At 45.8% G+C, this 23,613-nt stretch overlaps 1 protein-coding gene across 1 annotated transcript in view; it reads right to left on the bottom strand.

The window, feature by feature from the left end:
• LOC8043982 (pseudouridine-metabolizing bifunctional protein C1861.05) overlaps positions 1–23,613 on the bottom strand; it is a 482,938-nt gene that overhangs the window by 66,277 nt on the left and 393,048 nt on the right. The window contains exons 13-14 of the mRNA XM_042286548.1: positions 9,485–9,613; positions 3,524–3,638 (exon numbers count right to left, since the gene is read on the bottom strand). Coding sequence (XP_042142482.1) covers positions 3,524–3,638; positions 9,485–9,613 — 244 coding nt within the window. The remainder of the gene's footprint in view (positions 1–3,523; positions 3,639–9,484; positions 9,614–23,613) is intronic.

Here is a 23,613-nt window from a genome sequence, read left to right as displayed (position 1 = left end):
TATGTTGCCCACTTTATGCGTGAAAAGGCAAGCCTGAGGCCAAGTGTGTTGTGGAATGCGAAGTTGAAAGTACCTGTATCTCGTGCTTGGACTACTGGTAGTTGCCAGAGTGAACAAAAGCGCAAGCGATTCGCTTTTGTTTGCAAAAGCGAATCGTTTGCAAAGCACAGGGTGTTACAGCACGAATTTATTCACTGTAACACCTTGTTCTTATAGAAATATTCATACATCTGTCTTGGCCATTTCTACTATAGACAGAATGAATTGCAGCAGGGTGTCTAATTTAGATGCCCGTCCACCACCCGCTCATTGCCCTCTGCCGCACTGGAGGCAAGGGAGCTGAGACACTTCGCATTGCCAGCCCAAATCGCAGAGTAATTAATTTAGCTCTAAAAGTGTGTGCTCCAAAGATTTTTCTAGATCCAGCTACAGCAGGGAACAGTACCCACTGTACAAGTCACTGCAGATGAGACTGTCTATGTGTAGCCATTTGCTTACTAAGCATTGTATGTTGTGCATAAATGGGGTCATTGCGCATGACCCTTTCGTATTAGGTATGGCTAAATTCTAGTTATCGCCTACCCAGTGGTTTGGAAAACTTGTACTTCTCTTGTACATTCTCTGAGCGTGTACTTGTACCTGGAGTATTTTTTCTGGTACTTTCCAAGGAAATAACAACTCCTGACTTCAAAGTATATTCTCCGAATTCGGTCTTGTTAAATTTGTATCACGAAATGATGCTTTGTCAACTCCGAAGAAATACTTGGAGGGATATTCTACTCTCACCAGAAACAGGAGAAGACGACACATCGCTCAATTTGTTCTGGGGGCGGCTTCCGGTAGCTTTGCAAACTTTCACTACTTCTGGTTCAGTGAACAGAAGCGAGGAGGTTGAAAATATTGGGAGAGGAAAATTAATCGTAATGAAACACCTGACTGCGCTGCGGAAAAATGAAAGAACTTTCAAGTCTAAGAAAAACACAGTGAGACATTCTCTGTTGCATTTTTCTTTGGCTTGAAAAGAATCTTAATTTTTGCACACCATAGCCTCAGGTGTCAAATTATGATTATCACCAGCTCGCCTGGGCACTCATTGTTTTTTTTCGTTAAGGAGAGGACGCTCCTCTACGAGAGGATTGCTTGTGGATGCTATAGAGCTGACGTCGTGCTCTCTCCTAGAACGTTTAACATTTTTGGGTGCAACAAGCCAGTACAAGCAGCACCAAATTCAGAAGTCAGACTTCTGAATTTGGCACCATTTCTGAAGATAACTATTCTGTGGCCACTTTACTTTATCCAATATTTGTCACCTTTTCGGAAAGTGATGCACCCCGATTTCCCCTGGTGCAATGCATGCCAGTAAAAAGATCACTGTAAATGGTAATAAAAGGGCATCATGAAAGATTGAGTTAAAATGTACTTGTACTTTAAAAGTGCATAATATTTATAGTACTATACTTCACATACATTGTACCTGGTGTACTTACTACTTTACTTAAAGTACATCACCTCCCATTTACTTTGTACTTCAGGTACTTTTTAGGTGTACTTTACCCAACACTGCGCCTATTTTAAATGACACATACTGCTGTGGAGTTTATGCTGCAAAATTAGCAGAAACAGATGTAGTGCTTTTGTCTCAGTTCCAGCAATTACTACTCAAAGCACCACATGTAAATTGGCAGTGCGATTTGCATGTGGTGCTCTGTTCCCCTACTTCGACACATACCACCTTTTCACTTGTGGTGACAATGTATCACCAACATAAACCATAGAACGAGTTTTTTCTTATTCCCATTCATTTTGTAGGTCACTAGGACAACTTCCTTTATTAATCTCATGCAAATTATCAAGTATGAACCACTTATCATGCCGAATACAAGCGAGACTTTGAGAAATCACATCTACAAAGAAAAACTTACGCAGCGTTCTAAACCTACATTTTTTTGTTCCCTTTTCGACGTCCGTAGTCTTTTTGCTGCTATCGAGATGCAATGTTTGGAAACTCTAGCTACAGATTATGAACTGATTGGCCATCTCTGACAGCTAAGCTACAGGTCGGTGAGTATAGTGCTTGAAAGGGACTAGGCAAGCCATGTTTGGAACAGCTCGATTCATTTCAAACGCCCGGCCTCTGGCTCGTGCTCCATGCCTTCCGTCGTGCTTCGGCTGCACATGTGAGGTGTATGAGGCGTTGAAGCGTTGTCGAAAGTAGGGAGCTCACACTGGAGGCGGGACTAACTTGAGCTCCTCCCCGCTATTCTCACCTCGTCGGTCACAACAGAGCAGGGGTCTCACTCGAATGGGGGCTATCTGGCCTCCACATTCAAGTGTGGGTGCCAGATAGCCCACTCCCGAAAGGACGAGGGTCAATAAAAGGGGGGGGGGAGGCAATACTTTGCTATTGTGGGACAAAAAAATATACAAACAGCATTGGTGTTTCACGTTGCAAATCGGCTGACTGTCCCAGCAACATTCCAGATTTTCTAGGCAGGGAACCTTGGGCTTTCTGCAAGTTCATTGTTTTGCCCTCTTAAGCTTTTATTGGCACATACGACTACTGTGGGCCCACGCCTGTTGTTATAAAAAATGAAAGCCGTTTACAACTCCCTGTAATGCCGGATTAGAGCACAGCTCTTGAGGAGGGGGATGGAAGGGTACTGAGAAATAGGATGGTAGGGTACTGAGGGATAGATGACTCCCTGAGGTCACGTGACCTCAGGGGGGGGGGAGGTCCTGTGACCTCGGGGGGGTTAACCCTCATGACCCTCGTGAGGGTAACCCTCGCTACCCTAGTAACCCTCGCGAAGGTAACTCTCATAACCCTCGTGACCCTCGTGAGAGTAATCCTTGTAACCCTCGTGAGGGTTACGAGGGTTGTTACCCTCGTAACCCTAAGAGCTGCGCTCTAAGAAGATTTAAAGCACCACCATACCACAGTACCGGCAGTTTTCAATAGAACGGGATCAAGCACACCATCCTTGCCCTGTCGCACAATTCACTAGGCTCAACAGGCGTAGAAAAAATATCCTTTCATGCGGCAGTTTTTGCTTTTCTGACAATTTTTTACAGCAGCATTATAAAATATTTTTATTTTAAAGGTATTGTCTGACAGCTAGAAGCCCAAGCTCGTAGCTTTATCTTCGGCCATTGCTTCAGCTGTGTATGACTTCGTGCAGCCAAGGTGCCTCTTTGAGCAAAGAGCTCGCACTCATACACCCAGTAGGGGTATTGCCATTCCGGTTGACTTAGAGGAGAAAGTGAGAAGCAAATATTTAGACGAAGTAATACTTGGTCCAAAATAAACAGAATTGAGCGAAATGCATGAACAAAGCAGAGCTTCTTTTCGAGCGGAAATGAATCGACAATATAAAGCTATTATTTATGGTGCATGAGGCGCTCGAGGCATGGAAAAGGCGGCTCGCAGCCGCGGGACGCTTGCGGGCCGCATCCCAGAAAGTTGCAGGCCATGTGTTTGAGACCCCTGCTATAGAGAGTGGAAGCACAGTGCGGGACGGCTCACCGGGGATCTTCCCGTCGTGGCACATTCCCAGGGTGTAGCTGATTGTGTCGACGGAGAGGTTTCCGTCCAAGATGACCATTGGGGCACTCAGGATGTGGCGCTCATTTCTCTGGATCTGGTCGAGACAGAACAAGGAGTCGGCTGAGGCATTCTGAAACCGGACGGTCTCGGCCATGCACACTCAAAACTCCTCAGTGCTTCTTCGGGACAAAACAAAATCAGTTTCACATGAGCCGGTTTAGTTCATGCCAAACCTTTAACTGTCTATAAGAGATAAGCCTGGCTAGCCCACCACCGTATAGGTAATTTCAGCAGTACGCGTGGAATTGGTGCTGTAACTGTCTGCTGCTGACCTGCCCAACAGAAAGTGCAGGAGGCCACTTTGAGACCCCCAACTTCCGAAACAGACCGTCAACATATAGCCACAGTAACGCATGATTGAAAATGCAAAGAGTAGCATTATAAAACTATGTGTGTTGTGAATGACACTGCTCACAAGCCATTAGGGCATAAACAACTGTCACCTGTTGCCAACAGGCAAATCACTACTGTGGCGGTACTAACAGGATGGGGAGAAAGGACAGTGAGTACAGCTCGTGGCTCATCCAAGTTTGCACTTCTCAAGGAGCTCTGAGCGCGAGCTGGAGCTCGTAACTTTTGTGAGGTATCCAAAGAAATGTGGAGGACTTTTTAAGGTAGAGGAAAGTTTAAGCATAGAAGCGGAAGCCTGCTGGTTCGTTACAGAGCAGAAGTAATGTGCGACTCAATCTTATTTATATTCGAAAGTTCTTCTGAAATGGACATGTTTCCAAAGCAAACAATAATATGAGCTCAGGTTCATTGCCGCTTTCGATAGCATTGTTATATCATACAGAAACGGTCTGAATAAGGAAGGGATGTCATAGTGGTGTACAAAAATGCAAAAATAACACAGAAGTGCAATCTTGGCATCAGTTCAGCCCACGCTTCTAAGAAAAGAAGTGCATTTAAAACATGCCAGCTCGTTCAGTTAAAATTCCAATCTGACCTGACCAATACGACAACCTCACTTTAATAATAAATAGAATATACACCAACCAAATCCTTGTATAAAGGAAAACCCTACGTTTCGAGACCAGCTCGGTCTCTTCTTCAGGGGTTGACTGCGGCTATGGCCGTTGAGGAGCAGTAATCTGTTTTCTTCTTCTTCTACGGCAGTGTCTATCGTTTTGCATCGGTGAGGTGGCGAAGTCCGTTCACGTAGCCGGTCGGCAGAGTGCCGAGGGATCTATTTATGTTTTCTGGCGTTGTTTGTATGTGCCAAGATTCAATAAAAAGTCTATGTCTGGGATTGGTCTCAACAGCCAGGATGCTGGTGTTGGCAAAGTCAATTTTGTGGTCCCTGACGTCGCAGTGCTCAGCTACGGCGCTTCGTTCATGGTCGAACTTCCGAACATCGTTCATATGCTGGCGGATTCTCTCCCGAAAGTTCTTCGTTTCCCCGATGTATGTGACCGGGCAGTCCGCGCATGGAATTTTATAAACGACGCCTTGTGCTTTTTCCTTAGGCGGGCGATCCTTTGGATGGGGCATGAGTCTTCCAAGCGTAGACATAGGCTTGTGGGCCACCTGGATCCCTTCTTTGGCCAGTACACGTGCCAGCGCCTCGCTTGTACCTTTCATGTAAGGAACGCTGATGCGTGAGATACGACGGGTCTGTGTACTTGCTGGGAGTTGCAGGTGTCGGCGATCTCGGGCTTGATCACACGCAATGCGGCGGATGAAGCTGCTTGTATAACCGTTATGTTGTAGGTCGGCGAAGATGGTGTTTTCCTCTTTTTTACGGTCAGCCTCGGATGAGCAGATATTTTTTGACCTAGATAAGAGTGTTCTGACCACTGATGCCTTGTGACAGGCTGGGTGATTGGAATGGAAATGGAGATAGCGTCCAGTATGTGTCGGTTTTCTGTAGACAGAAAACTGGAGCTCTTCATTTTGTCTTCTGACGAGCACATCGAGGAAAGGTAACGTACAGTCCTTTTCATGCTCCACGGTGAATTGTATAGACGTTTCGATGGAGTTGAGGTGGGTAAGGAACGTGTCCACTTCCGACGTTTTTAGGATGCAAAAGCAATCGTCTACGTACCTCAAGAACACTTTGGGGGCCGTGTGAAATGACTGTAGCGCCTCTTCTTCGATGGCTTCCATACATAGGTTCGCTGTTGTGACGGAAATGGAGGCACCCATTGCGGTTCCACTGGACTGTTTGAAGAATTCTCCTTTGAAACTAAAATAGGTGCTTTTAAGGCAAAACTCAAGCAGGCGGCAGAGTTCCTCCACGCTAAGTTTTGTCCTTTCGCTAAGAGATTGGTCTTTTTCAAGGGCGTTCTTGGCCGTGGCGACAGCCAGGGGAACCGGGATGCTTGTGAACAGCGCGATGACGTCGAAGGAAACTAGACTTTCTTCGGTGGTCACCTTCAACGTCGAAATCTGTTCCACGAAGTCGCTGGAATTTCGTATATGGGTCGTCGTTCTGCCCACGAGAGGTGAAAGAGTCTGGTGAAGGTAGTTTGACAGACCTCGAAGTGGTGATGTCGTGAAGTCCACGATGGGCCGGAGAGGGATGCTAGGTTTATGTATCTTTGGAAGGCCGTAGAAACCCGGTGCATATCCATTTCTACACAGAAGTCGCAGGTGAAGGCTTCTCGAGTTTGGATGATTTTTGAAAATATCCGTTAGCATCTTATTCATCCTGTCCTGAACTTGTGGTGTAGGGTCCTTTTTCAGCTTTTCATAAGCTGGGGTATCAAGAAGATCCAGAACCTTTTGTTCGTAGACTACTCGGTCAAGGACGACGGTTGAGTTACCTTTATCTGCTGGAAGAATAACAATCTCGTCATCCTCCCGAAGCGTCCGGAGTGCACTTGACTCTTCTCTGAGTAAGTTGTACCGGTGATGTTGAGGTATTTTTGACAGGATGCCAATCACCTTTTGTCGGACCCGTTCACGGGTGCCAGGATTCAAGTGAGCGATTCCGTCCTCAAGGGTTGCAACCATTTTCGGTAGGGGTGGCCTCGTTGTTGTCATATTGAAACCGTGACCTTTGGCTAAGGCAGCGATCTCACAAGGAGAGAGTTGTCGAGACGATAGGTTTGTGACGAACCTGGCGGAATCGGTGATGTGTTTTGCCTGTTCTTTTTCTTTCAGCCTCAAGAATTTCTTGCTCTGAGACACTCGTTGCTTTTCCGCAGAAGTTGAAGCAACGCTGTCGGCGAAGGACTGTAAATGAGGGAGCAGAGATGGAATACGGTGTTCTAGTTGTCGGCGAGTAAAAAATAGGTCCAATTTCTTTTTCTTTAAAGTGGTATGGCATTCGTGAATCCGAGCTTTAACTAAACGGTGTTCAGCTTGCTCGACGATCTTTTGTCCCTCTGGTGTATGAAATTGGACCTATTTTTTACTCGCCGACAACTAGAACACCGTATTCCATCTCTGCTCCCTCATTTACAGTCCTTCGCCGACAGCGTTGCTTCAACTTCTGCGGAAAAGCAACGAGTGTCTCAGAGCAAGAAATTCTTGAGGCTGAAAGAAAAAGAACAGGCAAAACACATCACCGATTCCGCCAGGTTCGTCACAAACCTATCGTCTCGACAACTCTCTCCTTGTGAGATCGCTGCCTTAGCCAAAGGTCACGGTTTCAATATGACAACAACGAGGCCACCCCTACCGAAAATGGTTGCAACCCTTGAGGACGGAATCGCTCACTTGAATCCTGGCACCCGTGAACGGGTCCGACAAAAGGTGATTGGCATCCTGTCAAAAATACCTCAACATCACCGGTACAACTTACTCAGAGAAGAGTCAAGTGCACTCCGGACGCTTCGGGAGGATGACGAGATTGTTATTCTTCCAGCAGATAAAGGTAACTCAACCGTCGTCCTTGACCGAGTAGTCTACGAACAAAAGGTTCTGGATCTTCTTGATACCCCAGCTTATGAAAAGCTGAAAAAGGACCCTACACCACAAGTTCAGGACAGGATGAATAAGATGCTAACGGATATTTTCAAAAATCATCCAAACTCGAGAAGCCTTCACCTGCGACTTCTGTGTAGAAATGGATATGCACCGGGTTTCTACGGCCTTCCAAAGATACATAAACCTAGCATCCCTCTCCGGCCCATCGTGGACTTCACGACATCACCACTTCGAGGTCTGTCAAACTACCTTCACCAGACTCTTTCACCTCTCGTGGGCAGAACGACGACCCATATACGAAATTCCAGCGACTTCGTGGAACAGATTTCGACGTTGAAGGTGACCACCGAAGAAAGTCTAGTTTCCTTCGACGTCATCGCGCTGTTCACAAGCATCCCGGTTCCCCTGGCTGTCGCCACGGCCAAGAACGCCCTTGAAAAAGACCAATTCCTGAGCGAAAGGACAAAACTTAGCGTGGAGGAACTCTGCCGCCTGCTTGAGTTTTGCCTTAAAAGCACCTATTTTAGTTTCAAAGGAGAATTCTTCAAACAGTCCAGTGGAACCGCAATGGGTGCCTCCATTTCCGTCACAACAGCGAACCTATGTATGGAAGCCATCGAAGAAGAGGCGCTACAGTCATTTCACACGGCCCCCAAAGTGTTCTTGAGGTACGTAGACGATTGCTTTTGCATCCTAAAAACGTCGGAAGTGGACACGTTCCTTACCCACCTCAACTCCATCGAAACGTCTATACAATTCACCGTGGAGCATGAAAAGGACTGTACGTTACCTTTCCTCGATGTGCTCGTCAGAAGACAAAATGAAGAGCTCCAGTTTTCTGTCTACAGAAAACCGACACATACTGGACGCTATCTCCATTTCCATTCCAATCACCCAGCCTGTCACAAGGCATCAGTGGTCAGAACACTCTTATCTAGGTCAAAAAATATCTGCTCATCCGAGGCTGACCGTAAAAAAGAGGAAAACACCATCTTCGCCGACCTACAACATAACGGTTATACAAGCAGCTTCATCCGCCGCATTGCGTGTGATCAAGCCCGAGATCGCCGACACCTGCAACTCCCAGCAAGTACACAGACCCGTCGTATCTCACGCATCAGCGTTCCTTACATGAAAGGTACAAGCGAGGCGCTGGCACGTGTACTGGCCAAAGAAGGGATCCAGGTGGCCCACAAGCCTATGTCTACGCTTGGAAGACTCATGCCCCATCCAAAGGATCGCCCGCCTAAGGAAAAAGCACAAGGCGTCGTTTATAAAATTCCATGCGCGGACTGCCCGGTCACATACATCGGGGAAACGAAGAACTTTCGGGAGAGAATCCGCCAGCATATGAACGATGTTCGGAAGTTCGACCATGAACGAAGCGCCGTAGCTGAGCACTGCGACGTCAGGGACCACAAAATTGACTTTGCCAACACCAGCATCCTGGCTGTTGAGACCAATCCCAGACATAGACTTTTTATTGAATCTTGGCACATACAAACAACGCCAGAAAACATAAATAGATCCCTCGGCACTCTGCCGACCGGCTACGTGAACGGACTTCGCCACCTCACCGATGCAAAACGATAGACACTGCCGTAGAAGAAGAAGAAAACAGATTACTGCTCCTCAACGGCCATAGCCGCAGTCAACCCCTGAAGAAGAGACCGAGCTGGTCTCGAAACGTAGGGTTTTCCTTTATACAAGGATTTGGTTGGTGTATATTCTATTTATTATTATTGTTGCTCCCCAACCAGAGAGACTTCTCTCAAATGTTCACCTTCAAGACAACCTCACTTTGTATGCGAACTGGTGTGTGCCTGTCGAAAGAGTATTTTCCAACGTATCTGTAATAAAAGGATGTTCTCGTGCTTAATTGGGTGAGAGACTAGACCCAATTAAATTTCTTATCTATGCAAGTTGTGCAGAATAACAGCCCATAAAATTAACCCGTTCCATTAAACACGGACAATCAAATCAGCAAAAAGAGAGGACAGCGCATACCTGCTTTACGTCAATTTCTTCATGGATCGCCATGTCGCCGACCCCAAATACGCAGTCGCCATTTTGGTCCAGCACCGTACAGTAAGTAGCCGTGGCAGCGTGCCGAGTTCGTTCGACGCCGCTCATATCCTACAAAAGTCCGAAGAGAAAACCTCATTCACACTGACCGAAGAAATAATATTTCATGCGGCAAACATGAGTCAAAACCACCATGTAAGAAACAACCAAAGCCACAATTCTGTGAGGCCCAGGTGAGTGCTTCACATAAATTAACCACAAGGAGATAAGGTGCAGAAGCAGAAAACATGACTTGGTCACAGATCCCAAAATCTCTCTGCTTGGCATTAAAATTCAAGATAGCATGATGATGACATCTGCTAATGTTGATTTTTGTCATCTAGTAAACAAATACTGTAAAAATATCTCATTGAACTTCCCTAGATCCCTAACCAAGAATAGTCATTTGTAATGCCACCATTATTCTAGGAAATTGCCAAGAATAACGTTTCTATACTTGTAGCATGTCATGCCTTTTTCTGGCTCTATCATTGGGGTTAAAGGTAAAAGCACACTGTTTTACATTCAAATGAAACTCATCGATGTGAAACCAAGAAAATTTTATGTTAATTCCAAACTACTACTTGGAGCATTGTCAGATGATACAGCAGCTTTCTAAACTACATATTTAAGTTCAGGTTATTGAATTCTTTCCTGGGCATATGTCTGGAAGATGGCAGAGCCAAAATGTCATGAAGCCTGATGAGGCCCTTGGCCCCTACAATGTTCTTGGTGCAGTTCAGACAACAATCAAACAAGCAAAAACAACAACAGAAGATTGTAAAAGGTAGTTTTTAAACTTTTTTGAACTAACCCTGTCTGTTTGAGCAGTTCTGTAGTATCCATTCTAGTTACACCATATTTAGGGTTTTGGGCTGACAAGTGGAGAGATATGCAGCTACCCAGCAAATGGATTTCATGTTAAGGTCATACATAGGTTATAGAAGCTGACCAGGTCAAATAATATAAACAATCAATTTTCGGTACTTTACAGTCCGTTTGCTGGTGCTGTGTACTACCGTTCACTTGTTCACATATTTGGCACATCAAGTCTATTCCCAGCAGTAACACCAATACAGAATGGACACCAATAAATCATTCCATTTTCATAATGGCATAAATTCTGTGTATACATGCCAATTAATTATGCCAACTCCAGCCAGAAGGAACATTGAAAACCCGAAACCATATAGTCAAACTAAAGTTTTCACAAACCATTAACAGCAAAAGTGACTGCAGCAACATACTACTTTTGGGTGGTTCAGGAAGGCAGTGCCAGAAACCTCCAACAGAGCCATGCACCTCATTCTGACGTTCCTCCTCAAACTCATCTGTACTTTATGCCATGTGATCTCCATTTATATACTGTCCAAATAAATAACATGCAGTTAGCTGCTGGTAGGAAGGACGCTAAATCCGAAGACCTAAACCAAGGTCTTTCAGTGAAATGTTGGCTGGTACCCTGATGCCTCCCAGGAGTTTCCTTTTACGTTTCTCCAGTGTGGTGTACTAGCATGTAGTGTCACAATCGGGGCATAAAGGACCGCGGTTCACAGAGAAAAAAGTGCAGCTGGTGGCTCCATGATGAACCCGACTGAAGCACACGACAGATTCAGAATTATAAATGCCATGCAAGTATTCTGCAGCAAAACTCTCAGTGCACGGAGCTTTCTGCAGTAACGATCCCATCCTGGTAACCTCGACAGGGCCCCTGATAACCAAGAAGCACTATCAAACACGCGGCGCGCGTGCTTAGTCGTAGATGGTGCTTTGGCCACTTTGGCTCCGAAATCATGCTCTCTCACTGACGTTGGCAATGGAAACCAGCAGCGAGACGTTTGACCTTACGTATTCAATAACTTTTATTTTATTTTTTTTGCATTTGGTTTTTGTGGCTTACCTTTTGCTGTACTTTGTGAGTTATGTGCTGGAAAGCCAGACGCGAGTCGAGCGCGCGAAGCCCAGAGGCCCAACTTGCTCGCAGGCACAGGGGAAAAGTTAACTTCACTCTCGTTTCCCTCAGAGCCGGTTTACAACACCGGCGAAGTTGGGAGTCTGTTGACAACATTTACACCAAACAACCGGCGATAAACTCACTGGCGAAGTTGGGAATCTGTTGACAATATTCACACAAAACAAACCCGGCAATAAACGCGAAAGAAAAAAACAATTGGTTTGGATTGGATGGATGGTAATGGCTATACCCCTTGTAACGGGCGGCAGCTTGCGCCACCTAGCCTAACATTTCTTCATTCCTTCTATTTTAAAATTTGAATAAAATTTAACACCCCCCCCTCCCTTTTTTAAAGCATTTCCATTGCTTATTTTTATCTGTATTATTACCCCGCCCCCCCCCCCCCCCCCCTAGATCTTTTTCACCAATCTTCCAATTACCTTTTAGTTACCACAACTCTTTCCCTATCCATCCGTTCATCCATGTCTGCAAATCCCAGTGCCCCCTTTTAATCCGTACTCATCCCCCCAAAGAGGGTGGGACGAAGCCCCGTGGACCTTAAAACTACATGTTCTATAGTTCCCCTTTTGTGGTTGCATATGATTGAATTGGATCAGTGATCTCTATGATAACTCCACAAATGTCTGCTTTTGTGACCCTATAATTTAGCGGACACTAGAGTTGTGATCAGTGAATTCCGTAGTTCAAGCGCACTGATTGACCGTAATGAATTGTTTCATCGTTCGCGAAAAACAAAATGGGGCTTACAAAACGTATTATGTCGTCTACTTCCGCGCGCTGCAGGTCTGCTAGAGATGACACTGTCGTCATTCGCAACTATTTCCAATGGCTTTCGGAGGAATTTCCAGCACTAGCCTTTATCGTATTTGCTCATACTACGTAGGGTCTTCGAACAGGACTGCGCGAATAGTTAGAAACATTTATCCACTCACCAGCTCTGGCCACTTAGTGACCAAAGCTGGTGAGTGGATAAATTTTTATTTATCCACTGGGCGCCAACTGTCGATGTGTGCGGGCACCAGGGCGCACATATGAATTTTTATATATCTTCCAAAGAGCTCGGGGGAAAAAAAAAAGGGGGGGGGGGGGGGGGGGCAGCATCGCCGGGGGGAATGTGTGTTCTATCAAAATTCAGTTGCAAGTTACGCCCTGTCCTTTGTGCCTCTCTTCTCTGTCCTTGTTTTCTTTTTTCTTTTTTGCCTATTTTCTATTAATTATTGGACAAAGAAGTGGCGTGACAATTTTGGCGCCAAGGTTTAGCGAATACATGACTGCATGACGAATCTTGCTCGCATTTTCTCTCTCTCTCTTGCGAGGTTTCTCTCACTATAAAGTTGAGACAAAAAAAAAAAAAAAAGTAAATGTTGAAAGCAACGATTCGATGAAGACGAGACCGCGACTGCACTGTCAGAGGAGTCCTTCCATACTCTATTTAACCTTACGAATTACCGTGGCATATCGCGTGTCTATGCTTCCCTGACTCCTAGCGTCCTCCGCGGTTCATCATAAGGTGTACGTTAAACAGACAGGGAGGTGCGTTGATAGAAAGTTTTAGGGAACCGTTTTTGCAAATACGATAAGGAACGATGGCCCCTCCGGTACGCACTGCGCGTGTGCGAGCCTTATGCGGTAGCGTATGAGCAGCTCGTCGTACCGTATCGAACGTGCGAAACCGGTTCCCTAAAACTCTCTGTACTCCGTGTCACTAGTTGTGTGCAGTTCAGGCGAAGGCAACGCCATGCGAAGGGAGAAAGGGTGAACACTATAGGAAGGCGGGACAGGAGAGGAGGGCAAGGGAGGGCGAGGGGAGAAAGGGAGAGCACTAGGAACGTTAGAGAGGAGAAGGGGTTGCTCTCTCCTCTTCTCCAGCCTTTCTAGAGATTGCTCTTACTCCCCTCGCCTGGAGTTGCCTTCGCCTGTACTGCACGCAACTAGTGATACGGAGTATAGTGTTCGGGCGAGGGAACACTATCTTTCCTTGCGCTTCTCCCCGTGTGGCCACCTTGCGGTCCAGTGTGATAACTATTTCCCGATTAGTGCCAATTTCTCTAAAGATGTTGGAAAATTATCTTAGAGACATGAATGCAGACTTAGAAGACTCCGACGGATACACATCTGTGCGCATTCGTGATGCGATTGGACGTTTGCAGTCAGTTTTCTTAATTATTTATATTTGATTCGTATTCGAATATTTTGATATTCGCACACCCCTACAAAAAAAAAATGCCAATAAAGCATGCACACTGCAGGGTTCCACGTAAGTAAACTTGCACTGACATTTACCTTGATGCCCGTGTCCCACTAGAGCGACAGACAGAGACAAAAGACAGCGACAAGCCTCAAACCCATGCAGCATGCTCCCGATGGTACCCTTGACAGGCGTTTAGTCGTTCGGCGCTCGTGAAGTAAGCACGAGCGATTGCAAGTCTGCCACAGATACCCTCGCGTGCATGATGCTCGTGTTTGAGCATAGCCTCCTTTATTCTACAAAGCCTCTCAAATCGCGAAAAACTCTGCTCTGAGGCTTATCGTTGTCTTTTGTTTCTGTATGTCGCTCTAGTGGGATACGGGCATAAGCGTTTCCAGGGCTAGCGTTCAAGAAAAATGCGTCGCAAAAATAAAGTGGGAGAGAAACAATTCGCACTCAACCATTGATTGCTGTGTAATATCTAGCAGATTTTATAACAGATTAGGGCACATGGAAATAGACGAGGAAGGCACGAAAAGCTTAAGAAGTGATCGCAAGCGACTTGAAATAAAGTTTGGTGCACGCAGGAGAATTAGAGTTACAAATTCTTGAACTAGAAAAACGATGCCTAAATACAAGTATCAGAACGAATTGAGACTAGTATCCATAAAACCAGAGAGAATGGACATGTGACGATCTAGTAAACACTTTTAAATGAGAGTTAGAGAAGTGCAAAGTCAAACAAAGGGGAAGAAGGAGAAAGAAACACACCAAAAAGATGGTGGGACAGTGAAGTTAGGGCGGCGATGGAAGGGCGACAAGAGGCCTCAAGGGAACAGAGATGGGCGAAGAAAAGGGGGTACACACCCGCTGAGGTAGCATCGAAATGGAATACGTTTCAGGAAAGGAAAGGAGAGGCATCTGCTCTTAGCCAGGCCAAGATTGGTAGAGCTGGAGTGCAGTGGGTGATGGAAGTAAATCAAAAGGATGGGAATGCAGCAAAAACGTTTTGGGAGCACATTAATGGCACTGGAAAGAAAAACGGGTTCCAGTGTTCATTGGCCGCACAAGAGGGGATAAGTGTAGATGGCGAGGAGGCAAGGGAATTCATCAGACGAACAATCGAGGTAACATTCGCAGAACTTGAACCAAACGAGATTGGACAGAGCACAAACAGCCAGACGGCACAAGACGAAGACACTAGCGAGACAACTAAGACGACCAGGAGGGAATGGGGCAGAACAGAAAGTAAAGTTCCTGCTGCAATGGCAACAGGCCCAGAGGACGTAGGAAGGAGACTAGTCAAGACACTAGGAGCAAAAAGAAAATTAAGTCAAGGCAGGCAACTGATCAAATAATAATGGGAAGGAGGGTACCCAATGGTTGGAGACAAAGCAGAATGAGATTGCTATAAAAAGGCAAGGGAAATAAGAATAGCATAACATTATACCGCCCAATAACAGTAACTTCGGGCCTGTACAGACTAGCGATGGAGGTAGTAACAAGAGGAAGGGAAGAATGGGCCGAAAACATATAAGGTCAGCTGCAGAACGGTCTCCGAAGAGACAGAAGATTAGATAATAACTTATTCATCATGACTCAATGTATAAAGGTGACCCGGATGAGAAAAATACCGTTATGGATAGGATTTCTAGACATTAAAGGGGCGTACGACAATGTGAGTCAGGGAAAACTCTGGGTACAGCTGAGAGTATGATTTAGATGTACACTTGATTAGGTTTTTACAACGGGTATACAAAACAATAAGGTTGTTATAACATGGGAAACAAAAATTACAGAATCGGCAGAAATAAAAAGAGGACTCAGGCACGAATTTCCCCTATCACCTCTACTTTTCCTGATATACCTGAGTAGAATGAAAAAGAAATTATAAGAATGCAATTTAGGTTTTGATGTGTCGTGCATAGAGAGAGAGAGAGAGGAAAAAATAAACCAAGTTATACCAGGAATGTTCTACGTAGAGACATATTGTACTGTCAGCAGACAGCCGGGATAGGTTACAGGAGCTGATTAAGATTCGTGGAGAGGAAGGAGACTGTCTTGGCCTGGAATTCAGTAGCGAAAAGTCGCGAATGGTTTATAACAACGAGAGGGGGGACCCGCTGAAAATTCAGGCCGTTTTAGTAGAACACGTAGAGAAGTATAAATACCTAGGAGTATGGTTGAATGAGAGAAAACAATACTTAGGAGAACAGGAAGAAGATATAGTAAAAAAAGGGAAAAAAGGGATGCAGCAATGATGAAACATATAGGGCACTATGGAATTACAATAGATAGAAAGTTGCTAGGGGAATATGGAAAGGAGTCATAGAGCCGGGGTTGTCTTTTGGCATTGCGGTATTATGCATAAAATCTGAGGTCCAGTCGAGCTTAGAGACACGCCAAAGGAGCGTCGGCAGACTGGCACTGGGGACGCATGGGAGTATACCCATGGGTGTACCAACCGGGCAGGGGGGGGGGGGGGGGGGGGGGAAGGCATGTGTTTTGCCTCCCCCCCCCCCCCCCCTTGAAACAGCCGCCACTGGGCAGGGCAAACACGGGCCGGCGGCGCCCTAGGGATACCAAAAGCACCGCCCCCCGGCCCCTGGGGGGGGGGGGGGGGGGGGGGTTCTGGTCTGCCCCCCACTCAAAAACGAGTTCGTACGCCGTTGAGTATACCAAATGACGGAGCGCAGTGGGACATGGGCTGGGTATCTTTGGAGGCTAGAGAGGCGATTAGTAAGTTGAAATTTTAACACACAGACTGGACTCAATAGACCGATGTCACCAAGCGAACTGCGCAGGCGCGCGCATTCCGGAAGTGGTGCCGCCGCCATGCTACTTGTAGTCATCCCTTCCCGGCTTCCAGGCTACATACGGCTGCGCGTACGTACATCATCATAGATTATCATTTGGCACGCCCCGGTATCACCTTGATTTTCTTGCATGTTTTTACTTCATAGGATTGTGTTGTTTGTGATGCCTTACTTTCCTCAGCAAGTGCAGAAAAAAAGTTTCAGTCGTCTTATCGCTTTAGAATCGCTTTGTCGTCTGTTTCGTCGTCGTCTGCTTCTTCGTCTTCGTGAACGCGTGAGTTCACTGCGGTTTACGAGGTAATCCCACTGCGGCCGCGGAAAAAACAACGGCGCCACTACTCGAGCATTCCGACTCCTCGGACGTCTCAATTACCTTGCAAACAAGTGAACATCTAGTGCAATAACAAAGAACAAAAAAATTCGAGGGACCATTGGCTCGGTGTAGCACCACGAAACAGCATCAAATGTGATGAAAAACTGAGCCTGGTGGTGCTCAGTCTTGTGCATAACGTTTAATCAGCCATCAAGTAAGAGGAGCTAAATAGACTTTCTCGGTCAGCGATAGTTTTCTAAAAGTTGTTTCGTTCTGGTTGACAGCCGGTGCGACAGAGTACAGATGAACAGCGGGAGAAGCCTGCACACAAAGAACTGTTCTACAGAAAGGCCACGCCTGACGCGCCGTAATAATTGGCATCTATCAAAAAGAAGCAACCATGCCGCATACCTGAAAGCTTGGGGTGGAGATGATTTTTCGTGCACACTTTCTATTCAGTTTTATTTCGTTTGCGCAAGATCCGAACGCTAAGAGTCGCCCGACGGGGGAAGCTTTTTTTCTGCGGTCTCGACTGGTGCTAGTGCAGAATGGACCAGCCTAATAGACCACCACAAAATCGATGAGGTTCGTTTGTTACATTTTTGGCGGCAAGTACGTGTTGCACTTCTAAATTGCATTATCTAATCTTTTCGCGTTGGTAAGGAAAAAAATAAAGGCTGCTTCAAAAAAAAAAGTTGTTTTATATCAAGTGGTGCATATCGGGAATCGCTGCTTGTTTTTAGTGATTGTCCTGATCTTTTGAAGCACAGTTGTGCTTGAAACATGTCGTCGCAATAACAGTTATAACCACCAAAATACACAGAGTAAGAAATGTATTAAAAACAGCCTCCGCAATCAGTGCGGAGATCCTATTTGAGATAGACCAACGAATAGACCGCTACGCAGCAAATGGTCAGAGAGATTCCAGCTTACGGAACACTTCGGCATGCTCTATGTCTCGTGCCTTGTAATCTTAGATATTTTAGCTGACGTGCAATATTTGGATATAAATTATGAAGCAAATCGCGAAACAAATCGTAAAACGATATTTTTCCTGCCGCTCTGTCCGGCTCTGTCGACCTTTCTTTGCCATGCTTCCTTCTTGCGGGAAGACATAATATCCGAGGCCTTTTTGCCTGGTGCTGTTATTATAGCTCCGTGGCATACAACATCTAAAGCCACCGATTGAAAACCATGAGTCAACGCCTGGCTAAAAGTCTCGTGCTAACCCGAAAATTTCCAAACGCCGAGCGTACAATGCGCGCCGACGCGGCCAGAAAACTGTGGAGAACTACAGGTACCACAATGCACCGCGGCAGCGGTGGCGTCGCGCAACTCCTCGTGAGATCGGTCTATTGAGGATACACGATGAGCGAGAAAGGTGTATAGCATCTGTAGATAAAAAGTTTGAGCACTAAATAGACAAACCGAATACGAAAACTAAAATTAAAATACCGACAGTTCAGTGCGGGTGCGGAACAGACTACCTCGGTGAAAAAGGAAGTAAAAGAAGCCGAGAGGAAGATGTGGGAGGAAAGAATGCAGGGAAAATCAGCTCTATGTACAGGGACGAAAACAGGAAATAAGGAAGGAACATTGGTATGATAATTTACGGGGGAGCTCGTATTATTTTCGAGGCTAGAACAGGAGTATTGAGGACTATAGGACAAAGTATGGGAGGAAATGGATACGCGGTGTGCCGTAGGCCGAGGGGAAAACGAGACGATAGAACATTCGGTCTGTTTTCTTATTTTCCCAGATCTCTTACAATTATGTTGCTCTTCTTGCGTGTTTCCAGACAGTAAAATTATTTTTCGATGCCCCCAAGCACCGACGCCGCGTGTGATGTACATCTTCGTACCGCCATCACACGCAACGTCAGTGATTGGAGGCATTAAAAATAGTTTTACTGTCCTGAAACACGCAAGAAGAGCAACATAATTGTAAGAGATCTGGGGAAATAAGCATGAGTGATAAGTTTATCGCATGCACAGTGCCAAAGACGCTCATATTGGCCGAGGAGCGCTTTCAGTACGATGATGCTCCATAGAGATCTTGGTGCTACTGGTTTTTATGACCCTTTCGAAGCTAACACTTTCTTTGATTTCCTTATTCTCAATGCTCCGACTGACCTCGAAGCTTATGTTACAAGGGGTCCAAAATGGCGATCACCGTGGCAACCGACAGCGAGGAGCTAATCACCTTGAGAGATTTTGTCGTCTGTATGTTGGTATTTGTTTGTGTTGGGCTAGCAGGTGCGAAGGGAATGGCCCTACTTTCCCAGATCCAGTGACTTTAGGTTTGACCAGAGGAAACTTGGCAATTTCCTCGCCAGGAAGAAAAAGCGGAAAGTGAAGTTTTCATTTTTTTTCTCCTTGCTCGAGCCCTCCAAGGTCATCCTGGTGATATCCCACACCACCTGGTGATAGTTGCAGAGGGTAAGCAAATTGGCGAAGGAAAGAAATCATACTTTTGGTTCTTAATTTCTAGGCTAGGTGGCGCAAGCTACCGCCCGATAAAGGGGTACAGCTGTTAACATCCATCCAGCATCCATCCATCCAGGTGCACGTATTCTCCGATATTTCATGACATTAGGATTTTACCGCGGCACACAAGCAAGTCTGCCAGGGAAATTGACGAGGCCATTTGTATTGGTAACTCTGACGCGGGCAGGTGTGTAGGCGCCCCCTACATAACCCTAGCGAGTGACGAAGTTGATTTCATTAGGAAGTCGGGAAAATACGTGTAGGCGTGTGTCGGCATGATGGGGGACCAGTGTGTTATCGGGTGGATTGTTTTTTTTGTGTCTATCCGCTTCTTTTTATGTTTACTTGCTGTACCGTGCACAAGTAAAATTTTCAGTTGTAAGTCAACGCTGTGTCTATGTTCTCCTTCCATTGGTCCTTCGCCTTTTCTTTCCCGCTGTTTTCATACCATTTCAAGGTGAAGCAGAGTATTAACTTTGCCTCGCTCTAAAAACAAAAGGTAAAATAAAACTGCCGGCACGCTGCCTTTGGGTGCCCCGCGTCTGGTTTCACTCGATCTCTTATCTCTTCCCTCTGATCAGTACTCATTTGTTGTTGTTTTCTGTTTTTTTTTTTTTTTTTTTTGTTCTTTCAAACCTTTGTTTCTCGTCATCAGCGGCGGAACGCTGTCTGAGTTCTGCGCTTGTTCTTTTGTGTTAGTACTTGTTCCCTGCTCTTCGAGGGGTACAACGTTTGAAAGCGGGGCCGCTACTGCAGCGGTGATCAGGTCTGCAGAGCTCGTCCACGAATTCTCGAAGAAGCCAAGTGTAAAATAAAATTCAAAAGCCTTATGTCCCGTTTCTGAGACCTTTACATTGTGACCTATACACGAGAGCCTCTCGCGAACAAAGGGTTGCCAGACTCCTGAACCGTGGATCCAAGGTGAGCGGTGCTTTTGTGCTTGAAAAGCCCTTTACGTGGAAACTCCCACATTTTCTACACTCGCTGTTGTCATTCGTTCCGTTTTGACATCGGCGCCAGAGCTAGCGTACCGGAAGGCAGCCGTTGAAAGAAACATGTTCGTGAATTGCTCGACTGAACAATCTCAAAACTTCCTTTTGAGCTCTGGCTGTTCCCGACGTACGTTCACTTGAACGAACGAGAAGCGTGTCACGAGTAAGTTCATGAAAAACAAGGCTTCTTGACAACGCATTTCATCGCTACGTCGCCATGTTCTTCCAGTGATTGCGCACGAGGAAGTCCCTCCTGCAATGGCGCACCTGTCGCTTCCTGTACGATGATGAAACACGCCAAGGGCCATTAGCGAACAGCCAACGTTACAAGATCGAACTCAGTTGACAAGCTTCCCAGAACGCTTGGCGCTTTTTCGTGGTGCCCATCTGGAGAAGCGACGGAACAAAACCGGAGGCACGGTGACCGGTGGAACATTGGAAGCGCATTGCCTGCGATGGAAAGCGATCGTAAAAAGAACGTCATTGGAAAAAGTTCTCGTCCGTTGCCTGTGGGAGCGGTGGCACTAGGAAGACTATCTGCCCGTATACATGCTCACGTGCAGGGTAATATTTTTACTTTTTTTTTTTTTGTTTAAGCGAGAGCTAAAATGAATAAAAATAAAACGTGTCTCTCTACCTGCACCACCAAATTATATAAAAGGTTTAAACCAATCAAAAATAAATAAATAGGGCCTAATATGCCCAAAAAGAAATTTTGATTTCAAAACGAATCTGCTAAGAAAAATAGGGGATACTACAAAACCACAGTTATTGGAATGAACCTGAAAAGAATTAGTGCGGGCGGGCGTTTTTCATTTATAAAAAGAAAATTATTTTTATGTATATATAGCTAGGTTTGCTTGAAAGCAAAGGAGGCTTCGTGTGTCCTAGCTGGTGGGTGACGGCCACAGAGGCTTGTGTTCAAGATCTTTATTCTGAAAAGAGGAATATTGCGTATAAATTATTTTTTGTGTTATGGCTTTCCTATGATACGTGATGAAGAATTTACTTTATTTTTTTATATACTTAGCAGGGTTGGAGGAGGAAATAGTGGTATATTAATATTAACGGAGATATGTATTTCTTAGGTACTTTATTTACCCGTTAAGTATTTATATCATTATTTAAGGCAGGGCAACAGGGAAAAACTGCATTCGAACAACGCTCCTCCCTGGAGCTTGTCAACTGATAGATCTAAAAACGTTGCGTACAACGTCTTCCAAGCGCCACCGCAATGCCATTACTAAGCTTTTTTAAAATATTTTTTCCAATTCTTAAGACAATAGGGTGTTCGTAAAGTTCGTGTTCGCGGAGGGAAAGAAAAGAAGAGAATATCGCAAAAGTGCGTCGTGGGACAAGCACACGTCTCCCGAGTCTCGGCACGTTCATAATATTTCTCTCACTATATCCCAGTGATCTGCACAAGCTCAATAATTTGCACGTGCCGACCCTGACGACTTCTCTGAACGCCTCATCACCATGCGTCAGTGTTGGGGCGTACTGTTACGACCCCAAAACGAAGGAGCAAAGTGAACAGTGAAAGCAGGCGGATTCAACACCGCCAAAAAAAAGGTGAATACGAAGTCGTCATCGAGGAAAGTGATGATTAGCGTTCTTGCAATTGTAATGCATGTGTTGCCCACAGATGAGCACCGCAAGGGCCAAACAGACTCAGGAGAATACTGTATTACCTGGGGAGCTCCTCCCATCTCTTTCCACCTAATTAAGCAGAGCAAATGCTGGAGAGGAGGCGCCCCCTTTCCGGAGCGTTCGCTCCGCCAAAGTGGAAAGAAATGGGAGGAGCTTCCCCTGAACTCATAACCCAGAGGCGGACAACCCGCTGGTGGCGAGCCGCATGCGGCTCTTCGCGGGTTCAGGTGCGGCTCTCTGGGAAGCCATACCCCTCCCCCTCCCTTTCCCCCTCCGAAAAGGCATAAAGATTAAATAAAGTTTGTTTTTTGGCAGCCTCGCGCCACCACAGCTCGCGGGCCAGAAATTCCTGCTGAGGCAGTCTTCTCAACAGCGGAGACGGTAAAATCAGAACAGCCCCGTGCGACCCCCCCGGAAAAAACACCTAACTGAGCTGCTCAGGACTACAACGATGTCATTCAAGCCGAGCTTCAATGTGCTTGTTTCGCGAATAGGGACGCATAGTAAAGAAACATAGTAAGCAATCCCTTTCTCTGTGCAATTAACTGTAACCTTCAACTCGCATGAAAGAGAAGAAAAAAAAATGTCACGCCCACTTTTTACTGTCGCTCTTCACTTAAAAGGGTTCTAATTTCTTTTTCTTTTTTTTGAAAGGGAGGGGGCGGGGTTATTGTCGTCTGGTTAGCTCTGTCTTAACCAATCACCAAAAATAGTGCGTTTGCTCCACTACAAGGCGCCAATGACATATGCGGCTGCTTTAGGCTATGAATGTCTGCCTCTGTCCCCCAACCGCCCTGGCACTGCGTGGCCAGCGTTTCCAGGACGATGAAGAGGTGACTGTCGAGGTGGGACACACTGCTTCAATGCCAAAGTGAGGACTAATACGATCAAGGTGTCCGCCAGCACACCTATCGGTGGGAGACGTGTGTCGTGATAAGCACACGCCAGGTGGCTCGTGTTGAAGCGAGTCCATTCGCTCCAGAGCGTTTGCAAGAAGACGAATGAAACACGTTTCCTTATGTTACTCCTTTAATTCCTCGTCAAAAAGGGATACATAATTCCCTCAAAAAAGAGTAGATTCCTTTCGTGGACAATTCAGTCAAATGGTATTGATTCTGCGCGAGACACATTTTCTCGAAATGAAAAAGAGAGAAGAGCGTCAAGGGAACAGCAGATCTTACTAAATACAAGTTTCTTAGTTTTATGTAAGAATTCAGTGACTACATGCGGTCGTACCTGATTTTTATTGTAATGGGTTTTCTTGAGTCCCATCACCCAGTATATTTTCCTCCCGTGGCAATCACGCTTTTTTTTTAAACACCCATCTCTCCCAGAAGTAATTGCGCCACTCAGGATTTGTCGCATAAAATGCAAATCCCTCTTCCTCACGATGTCACTTTACAAATCAGTTGTCCCTGCATTTCGCCTCGCTTACTGTGGACCTTAAAAAATTTACACGTGTAGCAAATTTAATTTCCTAGACCAACTCTCGTGTACATTAAAATTTGTAGCTAACGAAACAGGCTCGATTCATTAAACGCTCGTCACCACGATGACGCGCTTCGTTTAGCGCTATGTCGGTAACGCCAAAAACGGCGTTCGTATTGACCCACTACCCGTGACGTCACGAAAGCATCGCTACCGGCTCGACT

This window comes from Ixodes scapularis, unplaced genomic scaffold (genome assembly GCF_016920785.2).
Source record: "Ixodes scapularis isolate PalLabHiFi unplaced genomic scaffold, ASM1692078v2 PGA_scaffold7__128_contigs__length_106722199, whole genome shotgun sequence".
In the NCBI taxonomy this organism is placed as follows: Eukaryota; Metazoa; Arthropoda; class Arachnida; order Ixodida; family Ixodidae; genus Ixodes; species Ixodes scapularis.
This window is presented reverse-complemented; position numbering and strand designations above follow the sequence as displayed.